This window comes from Heptranchias perlo, chromosome 10 (assembly GCF_035084215.1).
Source record: "Heptranchias perlo isolate sHepPer1 chromosome 10, sHepPer1.hap1, whole genome shotgun sequence".
NCBI classification, from domain to species: Eukaryota; Metazoa; Chordata; class Chondrichthyes; order Hexanchiformes; family Hexanchidae; genus Heptranchias; species Heptranchias perlo.
The window spans coordinates 58,011,863-58,036,075 of NC_090334.1; the positions used below are offsets into that span (position 1 = coordinate 58,011,863).

Genomic DNA, 24,213 nt, shown 5'->3' on the forward strand with positions numbered 1-24,213 from the left:
CTTCTGAAAAAGTCTAGGGACAGACATCCATTTACAATGATTGGAAAATATAGCTAACACAGTTGGCTTTATTTACAGGATCTGGTAGATGAGGGGTTTAAATGAGTAATAGGTCCAAATCCTGGCACCATATGAAATCTTTTCCATATTTTCCGTATGTATGTATGTATGTATGCATGTATGTATGTTCGTTCCACAAGAATGTCTTAATCATTTACGTACATTAAGTGTTTTCCTGGGTTTTCGATCAGCTAAAAAAGGTGAGTCAATATCACTGGTACTTGTCACCTGCAACACAAAATACTTGCATGAAAATTAAACTCTTATTTACTACTGATCATGGAAACTGCATGGCTCATCACCAGCAACACAGGCAAGAATGTCAGCTTCCATTTTCTCAACCTCTTGTGTGGAAGAGCTTCAAATTCAATGAATTCATTCATTCTCTCTCCAGTTTTCAGTTTATTATTTTGTCCATCTTTTTGGTTTCCCTTGGCAACATTCCAGTGCCTAACAGAGAAACGGTAAAACACCCTGCTGCCATACCTCTGCTAATGCTGGAGTCATTCCCTTTCTGTGAGGGAAACACCTTCAGCTGCATCAAGACCTCCCCCTAGCAACAGTACCATCAATATCAACATTGTGAACCTGTAGGTAGATGCCAGCATCCTAGGAATGTAGTGTAATGCACTGCAGCCCCATTGAACTGGGCCTCCATGCACCCACAGCTGTCAGTACTTACAACTTCTGCTTTAGCCTTTCAACATGCAATGATGAACATATACATGACCACATTCACTCAGTTTAATACCACCAGGTTTTAACCTTTACAGTACATCATTTAATGAGTCCTCCTCCCCACTCAAGGGGAAGTGATGCTTCAGTTGCACAGAGCCTTGGTCAGACCCCATCTGGAATACTGTGCTCAGTTTTGGGCACCGAACCTTAGGAAGATTATACTGGCCTTGAAGGGGGTACAGTGCTGATTCACCAGAATGATACCAAGGCATAAAGGGTTCAATTATGAGGACAGGTTGCATGAACTTGGCTTGTATTCTCGAGTTTAGAAGGTTGAGTGGTGATCCAATCAATGTCTTTAAAAAAATAAAGGAATTCGATAGGTTAGATACAGAGAAACTATTTCCTCTGATGGAGGAATCCAGAACAAAAGGGCATAATATTAACACTAGAACTAGGACATTTAGGAATGAAATCAGGAAACACTTTTGCACAAAGGGTAGTGGAAATCTGGAACTCGCTCCCCCAAAGGCTATGGATGTTGGGTAAATTGAAATTTTCAGGACTGAAATCGATAGATTTTTTGTTAGGTAAGGGTATCGAGGGATATGGAACAAAGGCAGGTAAATGGAGTTGAGGTACAGATCAAACATGATCTGAGTGGCAGAACAGTCTCAAGGGGCTGAATGGCCTACTGTTCCTATGCAATACATTTTCAGATTATGTTTTTAGATTATGAAACAATTTATTCATTTGATTGCAATTAACATAGCAGTGTTATTTCCTCATAATTCATTTTGATTAAGTCTCACAAAAACTTGCAGTGACTGTCACAAATTTAATCTGTCAGTGTTGTAGTCATATGTCAAATTAAAAACAAAGGCAGGTAAATTAAGTTGAGGTACAGACCAGTCATGATCTAATTAAATGGCAGAACACACTCGAGGGGCTGAATGGCCTACTTCTGTTCCTAAGACAGTAGCTCAAAACAATGAATTTGTGGTACCCAGTGTGCTTTCCTGTACATTCTTAGTTTACTTAAGTTTTGACATGAGAAAAATGCCATTTAGAATGAACTTATAGAATGATGTACTTTGGTAGCATTCAGTTATTATGCAATCGACTCACCTCAGGAGACTCAAGAACACCGAGTTTCACTTTTTTACTAGGTCTTCTGATAACTTCATCTTCACTCTCACTGTTGCATCCACCTGAGGAAAGAAACATTTTCCTATACATCAGAAACATGGTTAATTATTAATCATCCTTTCTAAAAACTGATAGAACAAATATTTTCATACCCAGAGCAAAAAAGCACAGTTGCCTAATGGTCTTTTAACTTTACAATTTTTTTCTTGTCTGAAAATAGTTTTCTATAGATTTGTAATGCTGACTCAAGCATATTAAGTAACATGGACCAATCATGGGGACAAATACAGCAGTAAGTGGTTGTGTTTTTTTTTAAATCATTAAGAGAATGCAACCCATTACTTACAATGCAAGTGGTTACTTACAGAATAAATACACTTCAAGGTGAACACTATGTATGTCTGAATATTTCAAGTGCTGCCTTCCTATTGCCATCAATAAGTAACTGCAGTTTGACAGTTCATTTAGGTTCACAATTGGGTTTCCATTAATTCATGACTTTGTTTCCACTTTGTACCAACCATTTGAAGATGGCAGAATGTTTCCATATCGGGCATAATGTGTAGCGCACATTCTTTAGGACAAAAAGCTTATTGTAAAACTTGTGAAATTAAGTAGAAAGGATGAAAGAAAACAGTCAAGTACTTAAAGTTTATAAACAAGCAGATCAAAGTAAGCCCTGAAATCATATTACGAAACCATTATTTTTTGAAGGAGCAGGGGTGGGGGAACAGGAAAAGCTGATATTGAATATTCCATATTTTCCCTGACAGTCTGTAGCAGGGAGACAAAGGAAAGTTCCTCCCAGGAAAATGGAGTACTCTATAAACTGACAAGCACTTGGGAGAGATGCTTCTGTGGATATGGAAATTAACATCTATATTTCAGTGTCCTGTGCAACTTTTATTTCATTTAAACTGTTCTGCCCAGTTAATTTCTCTGAGGTGCTCCCACACAAATGACTGCTCAACAAACAATCCTCCACCACTGTAACCAAATCTGAAGGTTTATGAGACTTAGTTTAACAAATAAATAACATTTTATTTCACATCAAATGGATAGTGAAGTGACAGTTAGAAAATATTTTATACCAGTGAACCATTTAATGGCTCACAGTATGTATCATGTATAAAACATTGTATTCAATATGCTAATAAAAGCCCTGGGTCTGAAGGGAGCAATTGCATAATTCAAATGACATCAACCAATTTAGCAACGTTCAACTCATTTATATAGATAACATCTGAATCAGTACACATTCCTTGGAAACTACCATCCCATCTACAAACTCTTTCCTCTCCAAAGTCATGGAACGTGTTTCACCTTCCAAATTCGTGCCCAATTTTCCCGCAACTCCATGTTTCAAATCTCTCCAATCAAGTTTTCACCTCTGCCACAGCCCTAAATTATCCTCTGTAACTGTGACCATGACGCATTTTCCCCCCTCATCCTTCTCGACCTCTCTAAAGCCTTTGAAACAGTCGACCACACCATCCCCCTCCAATGCCTCTCCTCCATTCAGATCAGTGGGACTGCCCTCACTTGGTTCCACTCCTAACTATCAAATCATAGTCAGGGCACCTGAAGAAATGGTTTCTCTTCCTACCCCCACACCATTACCTCGAGTCTCCCATGGATCTATCTTGACCCCTCCTCTTCCTCATCTACATGCTGCGCCTTTGTGAGATCATCCGCAGACATGGCGTCAGGTTCCACATGGATGCTGCCAACACCCAAAAATACTTCACCACCTCTCAATCCCTCTAATGCCACTGTGTTGTCAGACTGCTTGTCTGGCATCCAGTCTTGAATGAGCTACAATTTTCTCCAGTTAAACTTTGGGAAGTCCCACTCAATTAGTCCTGTCCTGTTGACCGACATTGGCTCCTACTCCTCCAATTTAAAATTCTCATCCTCATGTTTAAATCCCTTTATGACCGTACCCCATCTCTAACCTCTTCCAGCCCCAATAAACCCCCCCAAACTGTCCGCACCACTGCCCCTGACCTCTTGTGCAACCCTCCCCAATTCCTTCGCCCCTCCATTAACGGCCATACCTTCAACCATCTGGGCCCCACACTCTGGAATTCACTCTCTAAACCCATTCACCTTTTCACCTCTCTTTACTTCTTTAAGACCCACCTTGCCACTCCTCTTAATATCGCCATCGTTGGCTTGGTACCCATTTTCTGTCTGCTTATGCTTCTGCAGTGCCGTGGGATGTTTTTCTACATTAAAAGGTGCTATATTAATGCAAGTTGTTGTTGAATCCCCAGATGAAATTACTACATATCATCCATTGTAACATATACTATGACCTCACTAAAATGAGAACAAAGTAATCACATTTAAAAGCGGCACTGAAATTAAACCAGTTGAATGCAAAAAGGGTACTTTGGTGCCAATAACCATTGGACTGTCACATGACTCAGAGGGGGTAAAATAAAGAAAATATTTAGCAGCTCCAAAGCAAGATGATAATGGAAACTTTTCCATGGTTCAGTAATAAATTATTTGTGGAAGAATCAAATATGGAGAATCATTGGTTACTTTGAAGCAAAGAGGTGGCAGTGATTGAAAAATTTTAAAATGCAAATATGTATTTTCAAGAAGCAAATTTTTAGACCCTACAAAAATCAAGTGGTATTTCGCTATACAGAATGTACAGCAATGACTGGATCATAAAGTAAAATTCCAGATGGGGGCTGTACATTAGGATTTCTCACTGCAAAGCACAGGAACAGTTATGAACATTTCCGGCATTTCATAACAATGTAAAGGCACAGAAGAAGAAAGCCACACTTTCACAAAGTACACTTCGACAAATTGCATTTTTTTTTAAGAATAAAGTTTTGAGATTTTAGCCACTAGACGAGTTAAGTGTCAGCTTAGCATTAAAAACTCAACAAACATTGTGCAACTGTTGTTCCATTATTTTGGATGCCACAGTGGCACTCAATACCAAATTGTATAAATCATGTGTTTTTATGCTTATCTAGCCCTGTAGCGTTCTGAAGATCTACTTTCAAATATTTCAACACATAAAATTTAAAGAACATAATTTGTGAAAGTTGGCAAAACACATCTTGAAAGAATCACAAGCAACATTTAGGTCTCTAAAAGGGGTTGCGGTGGTATATGAATAACACAATAAATAGCAGAAAAAAGGCACTGATTAACCACAGTCATTTACAGCAGCAAATCACAGACACTGTATACACGATGTACTGATTCAAAAAAAAAGGATTGAAATGGAAGATAAAAACATGGATTGGAGAGATATACTCCCAACAGACCGATGAGACAGAACTAGAGAGGGGATAATTTTAGGTAGATTTTCCTGTGCCCTGCTGACCAAACAGCACCTGAAAGACAGGTACACAGAAAAATGGGCACTAATCACTTTTTATGCCTGAATGGTGCTGCACCAAATTCTCTAGAGCTTCTCTAGGTGGTTGCACATGAAGTGGGTACAAGAATGTAAATTACATGCAAACTGGTGTCAGAAGGCTCTAAAATTCTTGTAATAGAACCAGGTGCAGGTCAGGGGAATAGTACCCCATAAAAATCTAGCACACTGCTTCCAGAGCTGGCATAGAGACACTTTTGTTATTAGTGCCAGAATGCCACAAAATCACAAATTTGCATGTCAGTTTCTGAGAAAGTATAATGCGGAGAAAAAAGACTTAACATTTATGTTTTGACCGCAACTGTGCTTCTATCTCCCAAAAGAACTCATTATTAGTAACATTGAAGAAAAAAAAAAATCAAGTCTAGTTTACCTTTCCTCTCAATATTCCAAAATCATTAGGCTTCAGAATAAATTGAATAATCCTGTGGCTCCTCCTGCACCAGTCCCTTTAATGTTACTGTTACATCTAAGACCCCAGTGCTTGCCTGTGCTATTTAAATTAGGCCCGAAAGGACTAAGGTTGCTGTCCCGGCAGAGCACATTTCCAGTGTGGTAAGCCCAAATTGTCCCAGGATGGTGCCTGCACAGGAAAATCTAGGCTATTGTGTTTTAAGACTTTGTTAATTCAGAAATCACAGTACTATCGATTTGAACCCTAGTCTTATCTGTGTGATCACTGGGGAGAAATGAACAAAGGCAAAATTGCTCGACAAAGCATTCCAAGCACTGATCTGTCCCAGGTTTTCTTCCTCGCCCCAACCATGAAAGTAAACAAATTGTTTAATCATGGAGCTAATTCAGAAAAGGATGGCACATTTCGTTGTGAACTGACCCCGCCACATTATTAGCAGCGTTCTTGAACCAACACACAAACAGTGTGGCCATTTGAAAGGACACAATAAAAACGTGGCCATGGAAATAATCTGAGATTCATCATACATGTGGTACACACCTCTACTGAATTCAACACTGAATTTCAGCAAGGTGTCCGTATTAAAACTCTAAGCTTGGTATGAAGGAGAAATCAAGTTTAGAAGGGTTTCAGCTATATTATATAGTCCTCACTTAGTCAAAAATCAAACGGTCAGCTAAAATTGCAAGTTTGCGTTCCAGCGCAGAGCTCCAGTACTGAATCTGATGATTCCTGGACCCGGTGCAAACCCAGCATTGAATACACATTATTGCAGCTCACAGTGAAATTCTGTTAATAAAAGTTTTTGTACTTTTCGTTTAGAGTACATGCATGCCGCAAGAAGTGGGAAAGCGAGGCCATACAGCTATTAAATATTACTATTTTATGACAAATATTATTTGAATCATTGCAGGGGAATGTGAAAGTACAGGAAAATATGTATCAATGTGAAATCACCGAGCAAGACACTCAGTTGTACAACCTCGCTACAGAAAGTCACAATAAGAATAAAACCAGAAGGACCACTAGGCACCAGACATGACAAAGGCAAACCAAGCCCAGTCGACCCTGCAAAGACCTCCTCACTATCGTCTGGGGACATGTGCCAAAATTGAGAGAGCTGTCCCACAGACTAGTCAAGCAACAGCCTGACATAGGCATACTCTCAGAATCATACCTTTCAGCCAATGTTCCAGACTCTTCCATCACCATCCCTGGGTATGTCCTGTCCCACCGGCAGGACAGACCCACCAGAGGTGGGGGCACAGTGATATACAGTCAGGAGGGAGTGGCCCTGGAGTCCTCAACATTGACTTTGGACCCCATGAAATCTCATGGCATCAGGTCAAACATGGGCAAGGAAACCTCCTGCTGATTACCACCTACCGTCCTCCCTCAGTTGATGAATCAGTCCTCCTCCATGTTGAGCACCACTTGGAGGAAGCACTGAGGGTAGCAAGGGCACAGAATGTACTCTGGGTGGGGGATTTCAATGTCCATCACCAAGAGTGGCTCAGCAGCACCTCTATTGACCGAGCCGGCCAAGTCCTGAAGAATATAGCTGCCAGCCTGAACCTGCAGCAGGTGGTGAGCGAACCAACACGAAGGAAAAACTTACTTGACCTCGTCCTCACCAGTCTACCTGTCGCAGATGCATCTTTCCATGACAGTATTGGCAGAAGTGACCACCGCACAGTCCTTGTGGAGACGAAGTCCCGTCTTCACACTGAGGACACCGTCCAACGTGTTGTGTGGCACGACCACCGTGCTAAATGGGATCAATTCTGAACAGATCTAGCAGCTCAAAACTGGGCTTCCATGAGGTGCTATGGGCCACCAGCAGCAGCAGAATTGTATTCCAGCACAATCTGTAACCTCATGGCCTGGCATATTCCTCTCTCTACCATTACCAACAAACCAGGGGGATCAACCCTGGTTCAATGAGGAGTGTAGAAGAGCATGCCAGGAGCAGCACCAGGCGTACCTAAAAATGAGGTGCCAACCTGGTGAAGCTACAACATAGGACTACATGCATGCTAAACAGCGGAAGCAACATGCTATAGACAGAGCTAAGCGATTCCACAAATCAACGGATCAGATCAAAGCTCTGCAGTCCTGCCACATCCAGTCGTGAATGGTGGTGGACAATTAAACAACTAATGGGAGGAGGAGGCTCCATGAACATCCCTATCCTCAATGATGGCAGAGTCCAGCACGTGAGTGCAAAAGACAAGGCTGAAGAGTTTGCAACCATCTTCGTCCAGAAGTGCCGAGTGGATGATCCATCTCAGTCTCCTTCCGATATCCCCATCACAGAAGCCAGTCTTCAGCCAATTTGATTCACTCCACGTGATATCAAGAAACGGCTGAGTGCACTGGATACAGCAAAGGCTATGGGCCCCAACATCACGGTTGTAATGCTGGTTGCCAGAACTAGCTGCGCCTCTAGCCAAACTGTTCCAGCACAGCTACAACACTGGCATCTACCTGACAATGTGGAAAATTGCCCAGGTATGTCCTGTCCACAAAAAGCAGGACAAATCCAATCCAGCCAATTACCGTCCCATCAGTCTACTCTCAATCATCAGCAAAGTGATGGAAGGTGTCGTCGACAATGCTATCAAGCGGCACTTACTCACCGATAACCTGCTCACCAATGCTCAGTTTGGGTTCCAACAGGACCACTCGGCTCCAGACCTCATTACAGCCTTGGTCCAAACATGTACAAAAGAGCTGAATTCCAGAGGTGAGGCAAGAGTGACTGCCCTTGACATCAAGGCAGCATTTGACCGAGTGTGCCACCAAGGAGCCCTAGTAAAACTGAAGTCAATGAGAATCAGGGGGAAAACTCTCCAATGCTGGAGTCATACCTAGCACAAAGGAAGACGGTAGTGGTTGTTGGAGGCCAATCATTTCAGCCCCAGGACATTGCTGCAGAAGTTCCTGAGGGCAGTGTCCTAGGCCCAACCATCTTCAGCTGCTTCATCAATGACCTTCCCTCCATCATAAGGTCAGAAATGGGGACGTTCGCTGATGATTGCACAGTGTTCAGTTCCATTCATAACCCCTCAGATAATAAAGCAGTCCATGCTGGCATGCAGCAAGACCTGGACAACATCCAGGTTTGGGTTGATAAGTGGCAAGTAACACCCGCGCCAGACAAGTTCCAGGCAATGACCATCTTCAACAAGAGAGAGTCTAACCACCTCCCCTTGACATTCAACGGCATTACTATTGCCGAATCCCCCACCATCAACATCCTGGGGGTCACCGTTGACGAGAAACTTAACTGGACCAGCCACATAAATACTGTGGCTACGTGAGCCGGTCAGAGACTGGGTATTCTACTACAAGTGACTCACCTCCTGATTCCTCAAAGCCTTTCCACCATCTACAAGGCACAAGTCAGGAGTGTGATGGAATACTCTCCACTTGCCTGGATGAATGCAGCTCGAATAACACAAGAAGCTCGACATCATCCAGGACAATGCAACCCGCCTGATTGGCACCCCATCCACTACCCTAAACATTCACTCCCTTCACCACCGGCGCACCGTGACTGCAGTGTGTACTATCTACACGATGCACTGCAGCAACTTGCCAAGGCTTCTTCGACAGCATCTCCCAAACCCGTGACCTCTACCACCTAGAAGGACAAGAGCAGCAGGCATATGGGAACAACACCCCAACCTGCACACTCCCCTGCAAGTCACACACCATCCCAACTTGGAAATATATCGCTGTTCCTTCATCGTCGCTGGGTCAAAATCCTGGAACTCCTTACCTAACAGCACTGTGGGAAAACCTTCACCACACGGACTGCAGCGGTTCAAGAAAGCGGCTCACCACCACCTTCTCAAGGGCAATTAGGGATGGGCAATAAATGCTGGTCTTGCATGCGGCGCTCACATCCCATGAACGAATAAAACAAAAGGATATTATTCCCTTGTATCTTTAACAGCACTTTAGTCACTTCAAATTAAACCGGAGTTTCATGTCTACTTTTAATATATTTTAAGATAGTTGCAACAAATGAAAGACAAAAATTCAAAATGGCTTGCTATTGCTGATGGAATCAAGCTGAATGACAGCTTGAATTATTTCCTCCCTCCCTCATTTTTTTCCCTTTTTCCTCACCAATTTTCTCCCATCCCCCCCCGAAGGTATTTACTACTTGTGAGGTATCGTTTCCCAGGCACAAATCACCTTCCGATACCTTATCCAAGTGGCTATTATTCACTTGTGAGTTGAACAATGAATATTGGCAGGCACAGGTGGGCCTCACAGCTGAGAGCCTGATCCTGTTTATAAGCTACATGTAGCACATAATTATATTATACACACATCCACAAAACGGCGATCCGGAGCAAATCCGATGACTACTTTCCCCTCACTAACCCAGGAGCACCAAGGCCCAATCCCAAATCATTAAGGGTGCATTTATACCATAGCCGTATCATCAGTACAAAGTGGTTTTCACTTGACACCAATGCTCCAGTTGTTGTGCCAATGCAGTCTGAATTGAGAGTCACAGCCTAACCTGGCACTGGAAAGAAGCATTCCCTGGAGAAGGCTTAACTGGAAAGCAAATGGCTGACTTAATTTAGAATACAATTAATAAATTTGAGCAATACCCAATAGAAATAAAAAAAATTCAGCACATATTCACAGTCAAAAATGAAAATAAAGTATCTTACCATCAATAGGTGATTCAAGAATTTTGTGAAAAATATTCTGTTTGTTACTTATAAAAGACTTCTTTCCATGCATTTCACTTGTACTACATTTCACAATGCTCCCAGAAGTGTTAGGAGAGGCTGCTGATTCAGACAAGGTTCCTTTTTTAACAGCCTCCGGGTCTTCTGCGACATTGCTGAGTACAGGATTCTGGGAAATCACCAGATCGTTTCTAAACAGTGGGTTGATAGAAGCCATAGCACAGAGATTGAGAGAGGAACTTTTCCCTTTTGGTGTTGAAATGGATGCAGAAGTTGGAGAAAAGGTAGAGGAGACCCAATGATCAGGCTGACAAATTGGAGACAAAAGAGAAACTTCTTGCGTTGTTAAACATTGTTTTTCATTATGAGGAAAAGTTCCTAATTTGCTTGGTTTCAAGGGCGTATGTTTCAAAGACACTGGTGTTGAACAATCTCTCTTTACTTTTGACCTTGCTGCAAATAATTTTGAAGTAACCATGTTGATGCACTTTTCCTGGATCTCAGGGGTGCATTCATCTGGTTCTATCTTTGATAATTCTGTATTTTCTGAAGATGATTTGCCAGCAAGATGTTCTGAGAATTCAGTGGCTTTGTTGGAAATAGTATTGGTCATTAAGACATCACATTTTTCATCTATGTCTTCAAATGAAAAGCCTAGATCAAAGTTAACAGAAAATAGTTCATCTGAACAATTGTAAATATTACTGACATCAGCAACAGGTCTATACTGGCCATCGCATAAATTTTCACTAAGCATGTGTCTTTGAATTGATTTATCGAAAAGTGATCTGCGTGTTACATCGTGTTTATTTTCTCCATTTTCCAAACTTTTATTTGCTTGAGCATTTTGTAGTGGTTCATCCAACACAGTAGACTGCCTCCCCAGTCCAGAGACGTCCTGTGTGATTACACAACGTTTGCTGTAGTTGGGAACACGAAGAGTTGAAAGATCAAGTGATGGCTCATCTTCAAACAAAGGCAAGCTCTTTTCATATGTAAATGGTGCATCATTTATTGAATCCTTGAGGGTTTTATTTTTTCTGCTTTTGTTTTTATCAGTTGAATTATGATACTGATATGAAAGATCATGAAATTCTTCTTGGTTTACGCTTGGTTGCGCTTCACAATCTTGTTCCAAGTCTTCTTCAATATCATTATCAAATAAATCATCCCAGGAAGGACTGGATCCTGAGTTAACATGATTACTCAAATTTTCAGTAATGGTCACAGGCTCTCTACAAGTCACTAAATCTGTTGATTTACTATTGACTGGTGGTGAACCACCTAGGAATTGGTTGTCCCCTTGGTCTGGTTTTAAAACATTTACTGGTGGTGCTTTTGAAATATCTGATTGGCTTCTATTTTCTTCATAATTTACTTCTTCCCAAAAATGAAACCTTTCTAATGATGGAGGAGACGTAGTAAGAAATGATTTTACGTTTCCCAATACCATTTCAACACTGGTGGGAACTTGCCTTGCTGAATCATAATTGGGATGTTCAACATCTGGAGAATAAGAATGTCTGATTCTTCCTGGATCTGCGTTTGAGGATCTTTGTTGCGGACTGTGGTCCTGTGTTACGAAAAGGTCTGGGTGATAAAAGAGTTTGGACAGATTCATCCCATCAATTGCTGTTTCATTAACTAGACTATTATTGTGTCCTGAATCGGAGCTGTTTGATTCACGGTATTTGGAACAAAGATTGCGTGTTCCAGCTGCTATTAGTTCCCTCATCATGTAATCATTTATTGGTTCATGGTCGTGGCACTCTCCATTTTCTTTCTTCCTTATGCCAACACTTTTCCTTTCAGTATTTGTTGATCTGCTTGCAGCAGAATTTACATTCAAACTGATTTTCATGTGACTCTCCAAGATTTCCCTCATATCTGACCCACTAAAGCAAGTCGCTTCTTGTACATTATTTATGTCAACCTCAATTTCTCCCTCTGGCTGACAGATCTGTTCACTTGGATTTGATAGAATTCCCTTAGAGATAAATGTAGCTTCTTTGTCTCGGCAATTCCTTGAAACACAATGTGAAGACTTCTGTGTTTCTTTGGAGTTTGCAGTTTCCAATTCTGCACATGGACAAGAGGACGAATATCGAACCTTTCTCCTTTTCATTTTGCTTATGTTAAAAATTGAGTATTGCTCATCTTCATTTGTTAATGTGCGCAAATTACTATTTTGTTTCACACTATTACTTATGCATTTCTTTCTCTCACATCTAGGCTTCATTAACTGATCCATTTTTGGTTTATCTTGATTATTTGCAATGGAAATAGATGTAACTTGGGGTTGTAGCGTGGGAGTTGCTTCAAAAATATCATCCATATTTAAATAAGACATAATTTCTAATGAATAGCTGCAGTCATTCTGTAACAGAAATACAAATTAGAAAAGGCAAGATTAGGATTTAAATAAACCTTACATTGTGTACAAATTGGATACCCATATTTTTAAGTTATAGAATACGACTCTCACCAGTATACAAGGTGTTCTGCTATGGAGGACTTTAGGGGGGGAAAAGGCATCAAATATAGACTTTGGCACAATGTATTCTTTACCAGTCTATGTGTTTTGTTGTCAGTTCCTGGTCTCCAGCAGTCATAATGTAAACTTAAGACACAACTTCTTCATGCTTAGAGTCAGCAGCTTATGGAACAGACTGACAAAAATAAGTCACTTAACTCAGAAGCATCGCAGTCAATCCCTGATTCAGGCATGAGTACAGGGATTGGGTTTAGGACAGAAAAATATAAAAATAACAGTCAGACAGAGTCAAGAAACAGGACCTGAACAATTAAGCAAACCAAATGATCTGAAAAATCATTCCTACTTTATGTTCTATCTAGATGAGGATAACAGGTGGATGGGATTGATGAGCTGGAGCTGTAGACCTGAACCTTTATACAGTCTTTGCTTCCCTCAATGCAGGAACATAGCAGTCATTTTGCAATATACCACATTCATAACACCGTGAAGCTGCTTCATGTTAGGCATTTCCCTAGCACTACCAGAAATATGTGAGTTTCCTTAATCTGAGCCACAGACCCTGTAAATTTGTGCTAGATTTTTCCATTTGAACCTAATCTCTGAGCTTCAAACCCTATATCCCATCTATCACCAAGACAACCTATTTTCACCTCTGTAACATTGCCTACCAGAATCCTTATCTCACTCACAAATCATGGAGATAGTCTCTGCAATTCCAGGCTTGGCTTCTCCAACACCCTCCCTCTGAGATCTATCTTATATAATTTATCCAAAACTCCACCACCTGCATCCTAGATTCCATTCAACTATCACCCAAGTCCCAGTGATCAGAAAACTCTCCATAAATTGCCAATCCCTCTCAGAGACCAATATTGCTGGTTTGGTAGTCACAAAAATTCACAGATAAGCATTTCCTGAGGTTAAAGTTAAGACACATTAGAACAAAGAAAACTTTACTCTGCTTCTTACCCATGCTTTACATGGCCTGGGAGTTCTCAAATCTACTTCAAGCAACCAGCGTTACAAAAGTGTCCTATTCCCAGTCCAGACATCCATCATCTCAATGATCGCAACATATTTAAAGTTTAAATTGAATTGTACTTTAATCTTCAAATGTTTAGGGTATTTGGAATATTGCCATTGCTCTATATGCTTATTTTTTGCTATGCCCAAGTGATTGGTTACTTCAATAGTCAAAAAATGTGGAGGGTTTTGTTCCATTTTTGTAATTTAAAAAAAATCTTTCTGCAAATTTTTTCTTCAGTTACAGTTCTGTTAAAATTAAGGATCTGTGCTGAGTTAAAGGTAGAATGCTACGTAAAAGCTTTCTGTGACTATTTTCCATTTGTTTATTTTTCCTAAGGAGGTTTCTTGCCTTCACGCACTGTTTTTAAGCAATGTATCCAGATCGCAGATTATACATCATCATGCTGGGGCTAATAGTTGAATCAGTAATGCAGCTGACTACCCAAATATTAAGGCAGACTGAGATTGTTTCCATTTGTTCCAAGAACAAGTATGGTCAAGATCTTTTAGGAACTTAAGACAAATATCCCCTTCCCTTTAAGCTGATTAGAGAGAGCCAGCATGGATTTGTAAAGGGTAGGTCACGACTAATAAACCTAATTTAATTTTCTGAGGCAGTAACTAAAGTAGTAGACAGGGGAATGTCTATGGATGTAGTTTATAAGGACTTCCAAAACACATTCGATAAGGTTCCACATAAGAGACTGTTAGCTAAAATTAAAGCTCATGGAAATGAAGGCAAATTGTTGACCTGGTTAGGAGATTGGTTAGGCAGTAGAAGACAGAGAGTAGGGATAATGGGTATGTACTCAAATTGGAAGGAAGTGACTAGTGAGGCCTCCTAAGGATCTGTGCTGGGGCCTCAACTATTCACCATATTTATTAATGACTTAGATAACACAATAGAGAGCAATATATCCAAGTTTGCTGATGACACAAATAGGTGGTATAGTAAGTAGTGTAAGCAGGGGCATAAAATTATAAAGAGACATTGATAGATTAAGTGAGTGGGCAAAACTGTGGCAGGTGGATTTCGACTCAGGCAAGTGTGAGGTCATCCATTTTGGACCAAAAAGGGAGAGATCTGAGTATTTTTTTAAATGGTGAAAAGCTAGGAACAGTGGAGGTCCAAAGAGATTTAGGAGCTCATGTACACAGATCACTAAAATGTAGTAGTCAGGTCCAAAAAAATAATCAAAAGGCTAATGGAATATTAGCCTTTATATCTAGAGGGCTAGAATATAAAAGGGGAGAAAGTTTTACTCCAGCTATACAAAGCCCTGGTAAGAACAATTCTGGGCACCACACCTTAGAAAGGATATATTGGCCTTGGAAGGAGTGCAGCGCAGATTTATCACAATTTAACCAGGGCTCTAAGGGCTTATGAGGAGAGATTGCATAAACTAGGCTTGTATTCCCTGGAATATAGAAGGTTAAGGGGTGATTTGATTGAGGTTTTTAGATTTTAGAAAGGAATTGATGGGGTAGACAGAGAGAAGCTTTTTCCACTGGTTGGGGGGGTCTAGGACAAGGGGACAATACCTTAAAATCAGAGCCAGGCCATTCAGGAGAGAAGTTAGGAAACACTTCTTCACACAAAGGGTGGTAGAAGTGTGGAACTCTTTCTTACAAAAAGCAGTAGATGTTAGCTCAATTAATAATTTTAAATTGGAGAGCGATAGATTTATACTAGCCAAGGATATTAAGGGATATGGAGCCAAGGCGGGTAAATGGAGTTAGGATACAGATCAGCCATGATCTTACTGAATGGCGGAACAGGCTTGAGGGGCTGAATGGCCTACTCCTGGTCCCATGTTCCCTCACATCAATCAATGATTTGTCCAATGTGTTTGAATGATACACCTGCATTCTAGCCCATGATAAAACCATTTAAAAGAGTAAACATATCCCTAAAAGGCAAAAGCTGCACTTGTACAGTTAAGCTACCATGGTCAATAAATGAGGTAAGGCACAGTATCAAGCTAAAAGTAAAGGCTTAGGAATGCAAGGAATAGTGGAAATCCAGTGGACTGGGAAACTGTGAAAAGCAACAAAGGGATACAAAGATAGTAATGAGGTGCGAAAAGGGAATATGAAAAAATACTTGCAAGGGATATTGAAGTTATCAGCAAAAGTTTTTATAAATATATTGAGAAAAAGAGTGGGGTAAAGGAGAATGTTGGTCCCATTAAAGATAGATGCAGGTGAGACTATAATGGGAAGTGTGAGATCATTCACTTTGGATGCCAGACAAATCAGAATATTTTCTTAATAGCAAAAGACTAGGAATTGTGGCTGATCAAGGTGACTTGGGTGTCCAGATGTACTAATCATTAAAAGTTAGGTGGACAAGTACAAAAGGTAATCAAAAAGGCTAATGGAATATTGACCTTTATCTCAAGGGGACTGGAATACAAAGGGAATGCAGCGATGCTTCAATTGTGCAGAGCATTGGTCAGGCCCCATCTGGAGTACTGCACCGCACTTCAGGAAGGATACATCGGCCTTGGAGGCGGTACAGCGCAGATTCACCCAGAATGATAGCAGGGCTTAAAGGGTCATATTATGAGAGCAGGTTGCACAAATTTGGCTTGTACTTCTGGGTTTAGAAGTTGAGGGGTTATCTAATCCAGCTGTTTAAAATGACAAATGGATTTGATAGCGTAGATTCAGAGAAACTATTTGATCTGGTGTGGGAATCCAGAACAAGGGGGCATAATTTTAAAGTTAGAGCTAGGCCATTCAGGAATGAAATCAGGAAGCATTTTTTTTCCCCACACAAAGGGTAGCAGAAATCTGGAACTCTCTTCCCCCAAAGGATGTGGATGCTGGGTCAATTGAAATTTCCACAGCCGAGATAGATAGATTTTGGTCAGGCAAGGGCATCAATGGATATGGATCAAAGGTGAGTAAATGGAGTTGAGGTACAGATCAGCCATGATTGGATTGAATGGCGGAACAGGCTTGAGGGGCTGAATGGCTTACTCCTGTTCCTATGTCTATAAGTTTGGAATTGCTTTGACACACTGTAAATGTGAGCTATTCTTCATCTTTCCCCAGAAGTCACTTACTACAATATTTTAAGACCCCCAAGTGGAGATAGCATAATCTATTCCAATCTACATATTTAGAATGTCACCTAGCAACAACTTTCAGCCACCAAAAACATCAAAGTGCCATAAAAAGATTTTAAAAAGCAAATCTCAATTGTGTTCTAATTTTTAACTGGAATCCCAAAACTAGTGATTTATGTTTCTAAAAGGTAGACAACATTTACTTTCTCTCTGTAGATTAGAGTTATATTGCATGGATATTAAATCAATTTCGGATGAGTAATTGCCTCCAGTTGTTTGATTTCTTTAAGTTGTATTCACTTGCAAGCTTTGTAGTGGTTATAAATCTGAAAAAAAACCCAAGTAAGGTTAAGCATTTGCAGATCTAATCCTCTTATCTGTACTGTTCCACTTTCTATAGTAAGAAAAGGTGCACCAAAGCCCAAGTGATGTTTTTAACATCACTAACAATGGCTTTATTTACATCCATAAAATCAGGGCAGCAAGTCTGCACCAGAAAAAACAAACATTCAACTGAGCAAATGGTGTATTAATTTTCATGATGCAGATATTATAAAACCAATGAACTAAAAAAAGACATGCACTTCAAAAATCCCAAAAGATACTGTATTTAATGCTGATTTACAAACTGATTTTCAATCTTTTATTTAAAGATTAAAAGAAAATAATTTCAAGCTATTGCTTTTTAAAAAAAGACGGATTTTTTTAAATTTAAAAGCAAACATTGAATTTGCACTGTGTAATTGATGTCAGTTTTTGGCTTGCAAAAATTGCTTCAATAAAGATCATTTTCAATGCTACCGCATTGGTTTTTTCTCAGATGACATTTTTGAATGAAAGGAGGAAACAGAAGAGAAATTAGGTTCTAGTTCACAAGTGCTTGTATTTTTCTCCCTTTATGTTGTGCTCAAAGTAGGGTACCGGGGAACAGACATTTTCCATTTCAGGCATCCGTATCTGCATCAACCACTGTGCACCAGCCCCAATCCCAGAACAGCATCTCCTCCTACCAGAGTTTTGTTCATCACACCAGTTTTCATTAGGGAATGGGCTCACAGCAAAAAAATGGTGAGTATGGGCCCAAAGTACAAAACTGGTGTGCGCAATGGAAAAACAATGCATGCTGGTACAGTAGGAAGATGTTGATAATGGGATCTGACCAATACAACCCAAACGTACTTCACTTATTATAATTACAACCAGCAGACAGAGGAGATCTTCATCCAGCCTGGGCTAGATTCAAACCCAGGACCATCTAATCCACTTCCCAACACAGTTCCTTTCTTTCCTTCCCTTAATTCACCTGAAACACTATTTATTGGTTCATCTGATAAATACAATACATAAAATTCATTCTTTACTGTATATTTCAAATCACATTGTTTGATATTTGTTTGTATATTAGAATCAGATTCATGTAAAAGTTGAAACATTGAACTCGCTTCAACCTACTATCAGAGCAATTGTGCAAAGAGATTTTATATTTAAAAACCGGTATAACTAACTTTTGTTTTGACTGATTTATAATGCATATCTTTTGTTACACACACGCACGCAGTTAGAGTAGGTGGTGCAGTATGTCAACTTGCAACGCCACAAAGATCGGATTTTATTTGAATTACAATTTCAATCTGTTGCACGAAGAAGAAAACAAATAAATGAAAAAAATGGGGATTTTCCACCAGACTCCTCTCGTTTGCCTCTTGCAGCTAGTCAAGAATGCATTGGTGCTGTCCTGGAGTAGGCCAATCAAATGCTGTAGTCTAAAAGGAACTCAAAAAAGGAAAGAAAAAATGGGAGATAAGGCAACATATCCTAACTAAATATGTAATTTACAATTTTACTAGAAACAAATTTACCAGTGCATTGTTATTGTAGGTTGTTAAGTAGTCCTTTTGTGTTCAGCAGATAACTAAAAGCTCCATTCAATAGATTGTCTCACTGACCTCTTCTTGTCTCATCAACTCGATCATATCCATAATGCTTATGAAATGCTGGCAGCGATCAGAATGGTCAACCAAATGGGTAGAAAATGGACGACTTTGCCAAAGGCTCCACTCTGACAGAGAAAGCTCATGAATTGTACCACTCTCATGCTCCTATAACATACATATAGATAGAACTTGAATCAACTATAAAAAGTTAGATTTTTCTTCTATTTTTCACACTAGTTCCTAGTCTAGTTTTCTTTCTGCACTAAAGGACAATGTAAGTTACAAAAGTTTACACCACATCAAATTTCAGTAAAGGTAGAAACGGACTTCAAAATTTGCTGAAGTTTTCCATTTTTCCAGGAATAATGGCATACTACTACTACTACTACAACCTACATTTATACAGCGCCTTTAATGAAAAAAAAAATGTCCCAAAGCTCTTCAGAGAGGTGCAATCAGACAAAAATCGAATGCCAAGCCAAAGAAGGAGATATTAGGAGAGGTGAACAAAAATTTGATCAAAAAGGTGGGTTTTAAAAGAGTGCTGTAAAAGGTGGGAAGGTGGTTGGAGAGGCAGAGGGGTTTAGGGAATGAATTCCACAGCATGGGGCCTAGGCGACTAAAAGGACACCACCAATTTTGAGGGTGGGGAGGGAGGTGCACAAGAGGCCAGAGTCAGAGGAGCAGAGACTTTGGGAGGTTATGGAGATAGGGATGGCCATGGCCATGAATGGTTTAAAACACGAGGACGAGAATTTTAAATTTGAGACACTGGGGGACTAAGAGCCAACATAGCTTCGCAAGCAGCAGCATTTTGCTCGAGCTGAAGTTTAAGGAGAGCATTGGAATAGCCAAGTCTGGAGGTGACAAAAGGCATGGATGAGGGTTTCAGCAGCAGATGGGCTGGGGTAGAGGCAGAGGTGGGCAATGTGATGGAGGTCTACGTAGGCGGTCTTTATGATGAAGAGGATGTGGGATTGGAAGCTCAGCTCGGGGTCAGATAATAGGTTGCAAACAGTCTGCTTTAGCATGAACAGTGGCCGGGGAGAGGGATGGAATTGGTGGCAAAGGTATAGGCCCAGAATTTGCTGTCAAAATAACGGTGAGGGGAATGGCACTCGCCATTATTTCTGTGTAAATGCTGCAGTAACTTCAGGTAACAGCAGATGCACAGTTAAACACGGAAACTCAAAAGTTGATGTCTGAGATGCGTGCTCCGCCATTAGCTTCGCAAAAACAGCATCTTGCTGTCTGCCTCAGTTGCTGTATTTGCATAGTAGATATGAACTAAACTCGCAACAGAAAGTTAGAGCTGATTTGAAGTAACGCAAGGAGCCGGTTTTGGAGCCGTTTACGGTCCACACATGTTTAATTAAGCCTGGATTAGCTGTCACAAATTTTTTTTAAAACAATGTGCTAAGTGTTAATTACTGCCAATGAACCTCTCTGGCACTGAAAATTAACTATTACAAGTATAGAGTCTCATTCATTCAGGTTTTAATTGTTGTTGGATATTTAAAAAATGTAAAATTATAAATTAAATATTTTTTTACTTTTCCTTTGTCTCTTTTTTCTCTCTCTTTCCTAATCCAATCTTTCTTTCCCTCTTTATTTTTCTTTCTGTACCTGATTTGACATTGAATTCACCCACTCTAATTTACACTTCCTTCTCAGTCCTTGCGCTTTTAATTTCACAATCCTGCAATCTGATTGGTTTAGGAGATACACAGTTGCTTGCCCTGTTCACTCAGGTCCCCGACGCCCGGTTTCCCTCGCTGCAACGTTATTAGCTTGCACTTCCAGCAACTTGCAGCAAGACTAAACGGCCAAGGGCAAGTCTAACCAACAGTGGACGCCGTTTGTTGCCCTGCTACAGCAAATTCTGTGCCATTGAATTTTTGACGGGAGACAAGGACGACGGCTTCAGTCTTCCCAACATTTAGCTTGATGAAATTACAACTCATCGAAGACTAGATGCCAGACAAGCAGTCTGACAAGACGGAGGCAGTGGAGAGATCAAGAGATAGAGCTGGGTGTTGTCATGGTACATGTGGATAATGTCGCCACGGTACAGCATTTCGATGAGGAAGTGGGGGCGAATGACAGCTCCTTGGAGAACTGCACAGGTAACGGTACAGATGGGGGAACGAGAAGCCATTGCAGTAAATGATCGGATAAGTAAGAATGGAACCAAACAAGCGAAGTCCCACTGAGCTGGACAATGGAGGAGAGTTGGAGGAGGATGGCGTGGTCGACCATGTGAAAGGCTGCAGAGAGCTTGAAGACGGATAATGTACCCTGGTTAGTCAGAGGATTATTCAAAATAAGAACTTGCTTGATGATAAACTGTTGAAAAAGTATGAAGTGTACAGTCTTCAAACTAAGTGCAATAAACTATGCAGTAAAGTTTAATTTTAAAATCCAAGGTTGGCCCTGCATATGAAAGAATCAAAGTTGAGGAAGGTCATTCAGGCCATTTCAGTTCATCCAAAATGAACCTACCATTTCCCTCCTCTCTTTCTTCCCCTCATTTACAATATCCATATGTCTCTTCAATGACACCCTGTCTCTTGGCTCCTCTGAGGAGAACAACAGAACTGACCAACTGGCCAAGGCAGGCCTCAATGATAAACTGCAGAGAAAAAATTGCCAAGGCTAGTGGCATCGAAAACTAAGTGAAAATTAAACTTTTCACCAAATAATAAAAGCTATTACTAGAACTATCTACTATAAATTACACTGAATTAGTAAAGAGAATACTGAGGCACAAAGTAAAGCGACTTGTTAGTGAGTACAGACAATAGAAGAATTTTAGAAAGCGTGCCATTCAAAAAGCAACCTTATAGAGAACAGATTGAGATTACCCGACGAAGAAGGACAGCACTATGATGCAAACTTATTAAAGGGACAATAATGATTCATCTCCCCCACGCCATGGGCATTGGCAATCCTTATTTGTGTACTGTGACTGAACGAATGAAGAATTTTGGTAACTTACCACAGTTTTTGGTTCATCCTTTGCAAACTCAAAAGGAATTGGCACTAATCTTGGTGACCCTAAATCATCATTTTTCAATCGGAATTTTCTATCCCAAATTTCAAATTCTTCTGGAGTCAACAAGCCATCTTCCTTGGACTTAGTTTGTTTTATCACTGCAAAAACAAAATCAAAACTTTACCTTTACAGTAGCAAATGATTTTAACAGGCCAGTTTTAAAAGATTTTCTTCATATTTTTTTAAAACATTAATTTTAAGATAATTCAAAATATTTGTGTTTTTAAATCAGTGCATTCCCCTCAGAGAAACCAAGAGATAAAAAGAACTTTAAAAAAAAACTCGTGTTCTGTGCCAAGATGTGATAGAACAACAGTCATTTCCTCAGCAGAATATCCCTAATAAGCTCTACCTTTAGGGAGGGCAGTAACTGGAAAAAAAGAAAAAGCGATCAAGCAAGTTAACTTGGCCTCTTCTCTCTCACCTCCTACAGTTTGAACATAATGCATTAAATATTTAGTATAACATTACTGATTCAGCATTTCCAATTCCATCTTGCTTTGAAACAAAATCACAAACTCTTAAAAATGTAGTACTGGCAGTCATGGGTCAGCTTGCCTCAATTGATAATATTTTCACCTGAATCAGAAGGTGAGGAGTTCGAGTCTCACTCCAGGGCTCGATTCAGTCTGACACTCCAATGCAATACTAAGGGAGGGCTGTGTTGTTGGAGGTTCAGTCGTTCAAAGGAGACATGGTTGACGTGGATGTTAAAGACCCAGTGGTACTATTCAAAGAGAAGGGAGTATTCCTAATCTTCCAGGCAATCTTCCTCCTTTGACAACTACCATCAAAAAAAGATCAACTGATCATTTCGCCCTGTAGTTGTGGGATCTTATGGGCTACAAAATGGGTGCCACTTTTAATTATATAAGTTACTAAACTTTGAAGAAATGCAATCTGTAAAGCACTTTGAGATATTTCTCTGGAGGTGTGATAAGGTACTATATATAAGTTTTTATTTACTGCAATCAAAGGTAAATTATGGAATCCAATTTATTTAACTGGAGGTAACAGATTAACCAAGCTCAAAAAGTAACCTCTATTCACCTGACCTTAATTGCCAGGATTACTGAGCTGCACTAGTTTGGTTCAAATTCCCATTGTGGTATCAGAGTACTTGATAACTGATAGTACCTTGAGGACAAAAAGGAAAAAAAACTGCAGATGCTGGAAATCTAAAACGGACAGAAAATGCTGGAAACACTCAGCAGGTCAGGCAGCATCTGTGGAGAGAACAGACCAGTTAATGTTTCGGTGGTGGACTGGTCTTCAAAACAGCCTCTCTACAGATGCTGCCTGTTTCCAGCAGTATCTTGGAGGAGACAGATAAAACCCCAAAATCCTTCGGATATTCTGGCAAAGACACATCACGTTCTTTGCTCGAGCGTGGAATACAGAATTCTGGTAAGATAGCATGATCTTCTTTGAGCTGTAATTTGTTTCCAAAGCAACTGTTGTAAAAATGAGTAAAGTAAAATAATTGGGAACAATCTGTTCTATGCGGTATTTCACTCAAATTCTCACTTGTGCAATAATTTTTTTTGCCAAGGAGAAAATATTTAAGTTGTTTGTTAATTTTTGAACAGAGCCAAATTGCAAACTGACCGTCAGCTGACCAAAGAAAAAACACAAAAAAAATAGATTTTTGTACACAATTACCGAGCTGAAAGCCTCAATCTACTGCATAAGAATAGACCAAGGACAGTTCAACACGTTTATTGAAGCAAGGAAAATTGTAAGAAAACCAGATTCACGTTACAAAGAATAAGCACAAAGGCATTTCAATGGAGAGGAAACAAAGTTGCAATGAATGAAGGTCACCAGTAAAATACACCCAACACACATACCTACACACACACCTACACATACCACATCAATCATTTATTTTCACCCAGTTTTCTCTCTCTCATATGACAATTCACTTTTATACAGAGTTCCTAATCTGGGTGGTTTTTATTTGCATGTGTGAAGGAGAGGGAAGGGAGAACAGAAAGATGAAAAAGAGCATAAGGCTACAGACTTGATGACCTGCTAATCCTGTTCGACGATTAGCTGATAGTTAACCTTATGTACAGTTCTAAACTATGCAGACATCACTGAGGTACATGAGGATGATGGCAGCCTGCTCCATGCAATCGGCTTTCTATAACATGGACAAATCTACAGGACTGATGGCTCAATCATAAGATCAAGTC

At 40.1% G+C, this 24,213-nt stretch overlaps 1 protein-coding gene across 1 annotated transcript in view; it reads right to left on the minus strand.

Moving 5' to 3' along the window:
* The window catches only part of fancm (FA complementation group M), a 119,687-nt gene that overhangs the window by 22,490 nt on the left and 72,984 nt on the right, over positions 1-24,213 (minus strand). Inside the window, exons 12-16 of the mRNA XM_067991853.1 lie at positions 21,959-22,113; positions 18,973-19,125; positions 10,409-12,806; positions 1,867-1,949; positions 223-288 (exon numbers count right to left, since the gene is read on the minus strand). Coding sequence (XP_067847954.1) covers positions 223-288; positions 1,867-1,949; positions 10,409-12,806; positions 18,973-19,125; positions 21,959-22,113 — 2,855 coding nt within the window. The remainder of the gene's footprint in view (positions 1-222; positions 289-1,866; positions 1,950-10,408; positions 12,807-18,972; positions 19,126-21,958; positions 22,114-24,213) is intronic.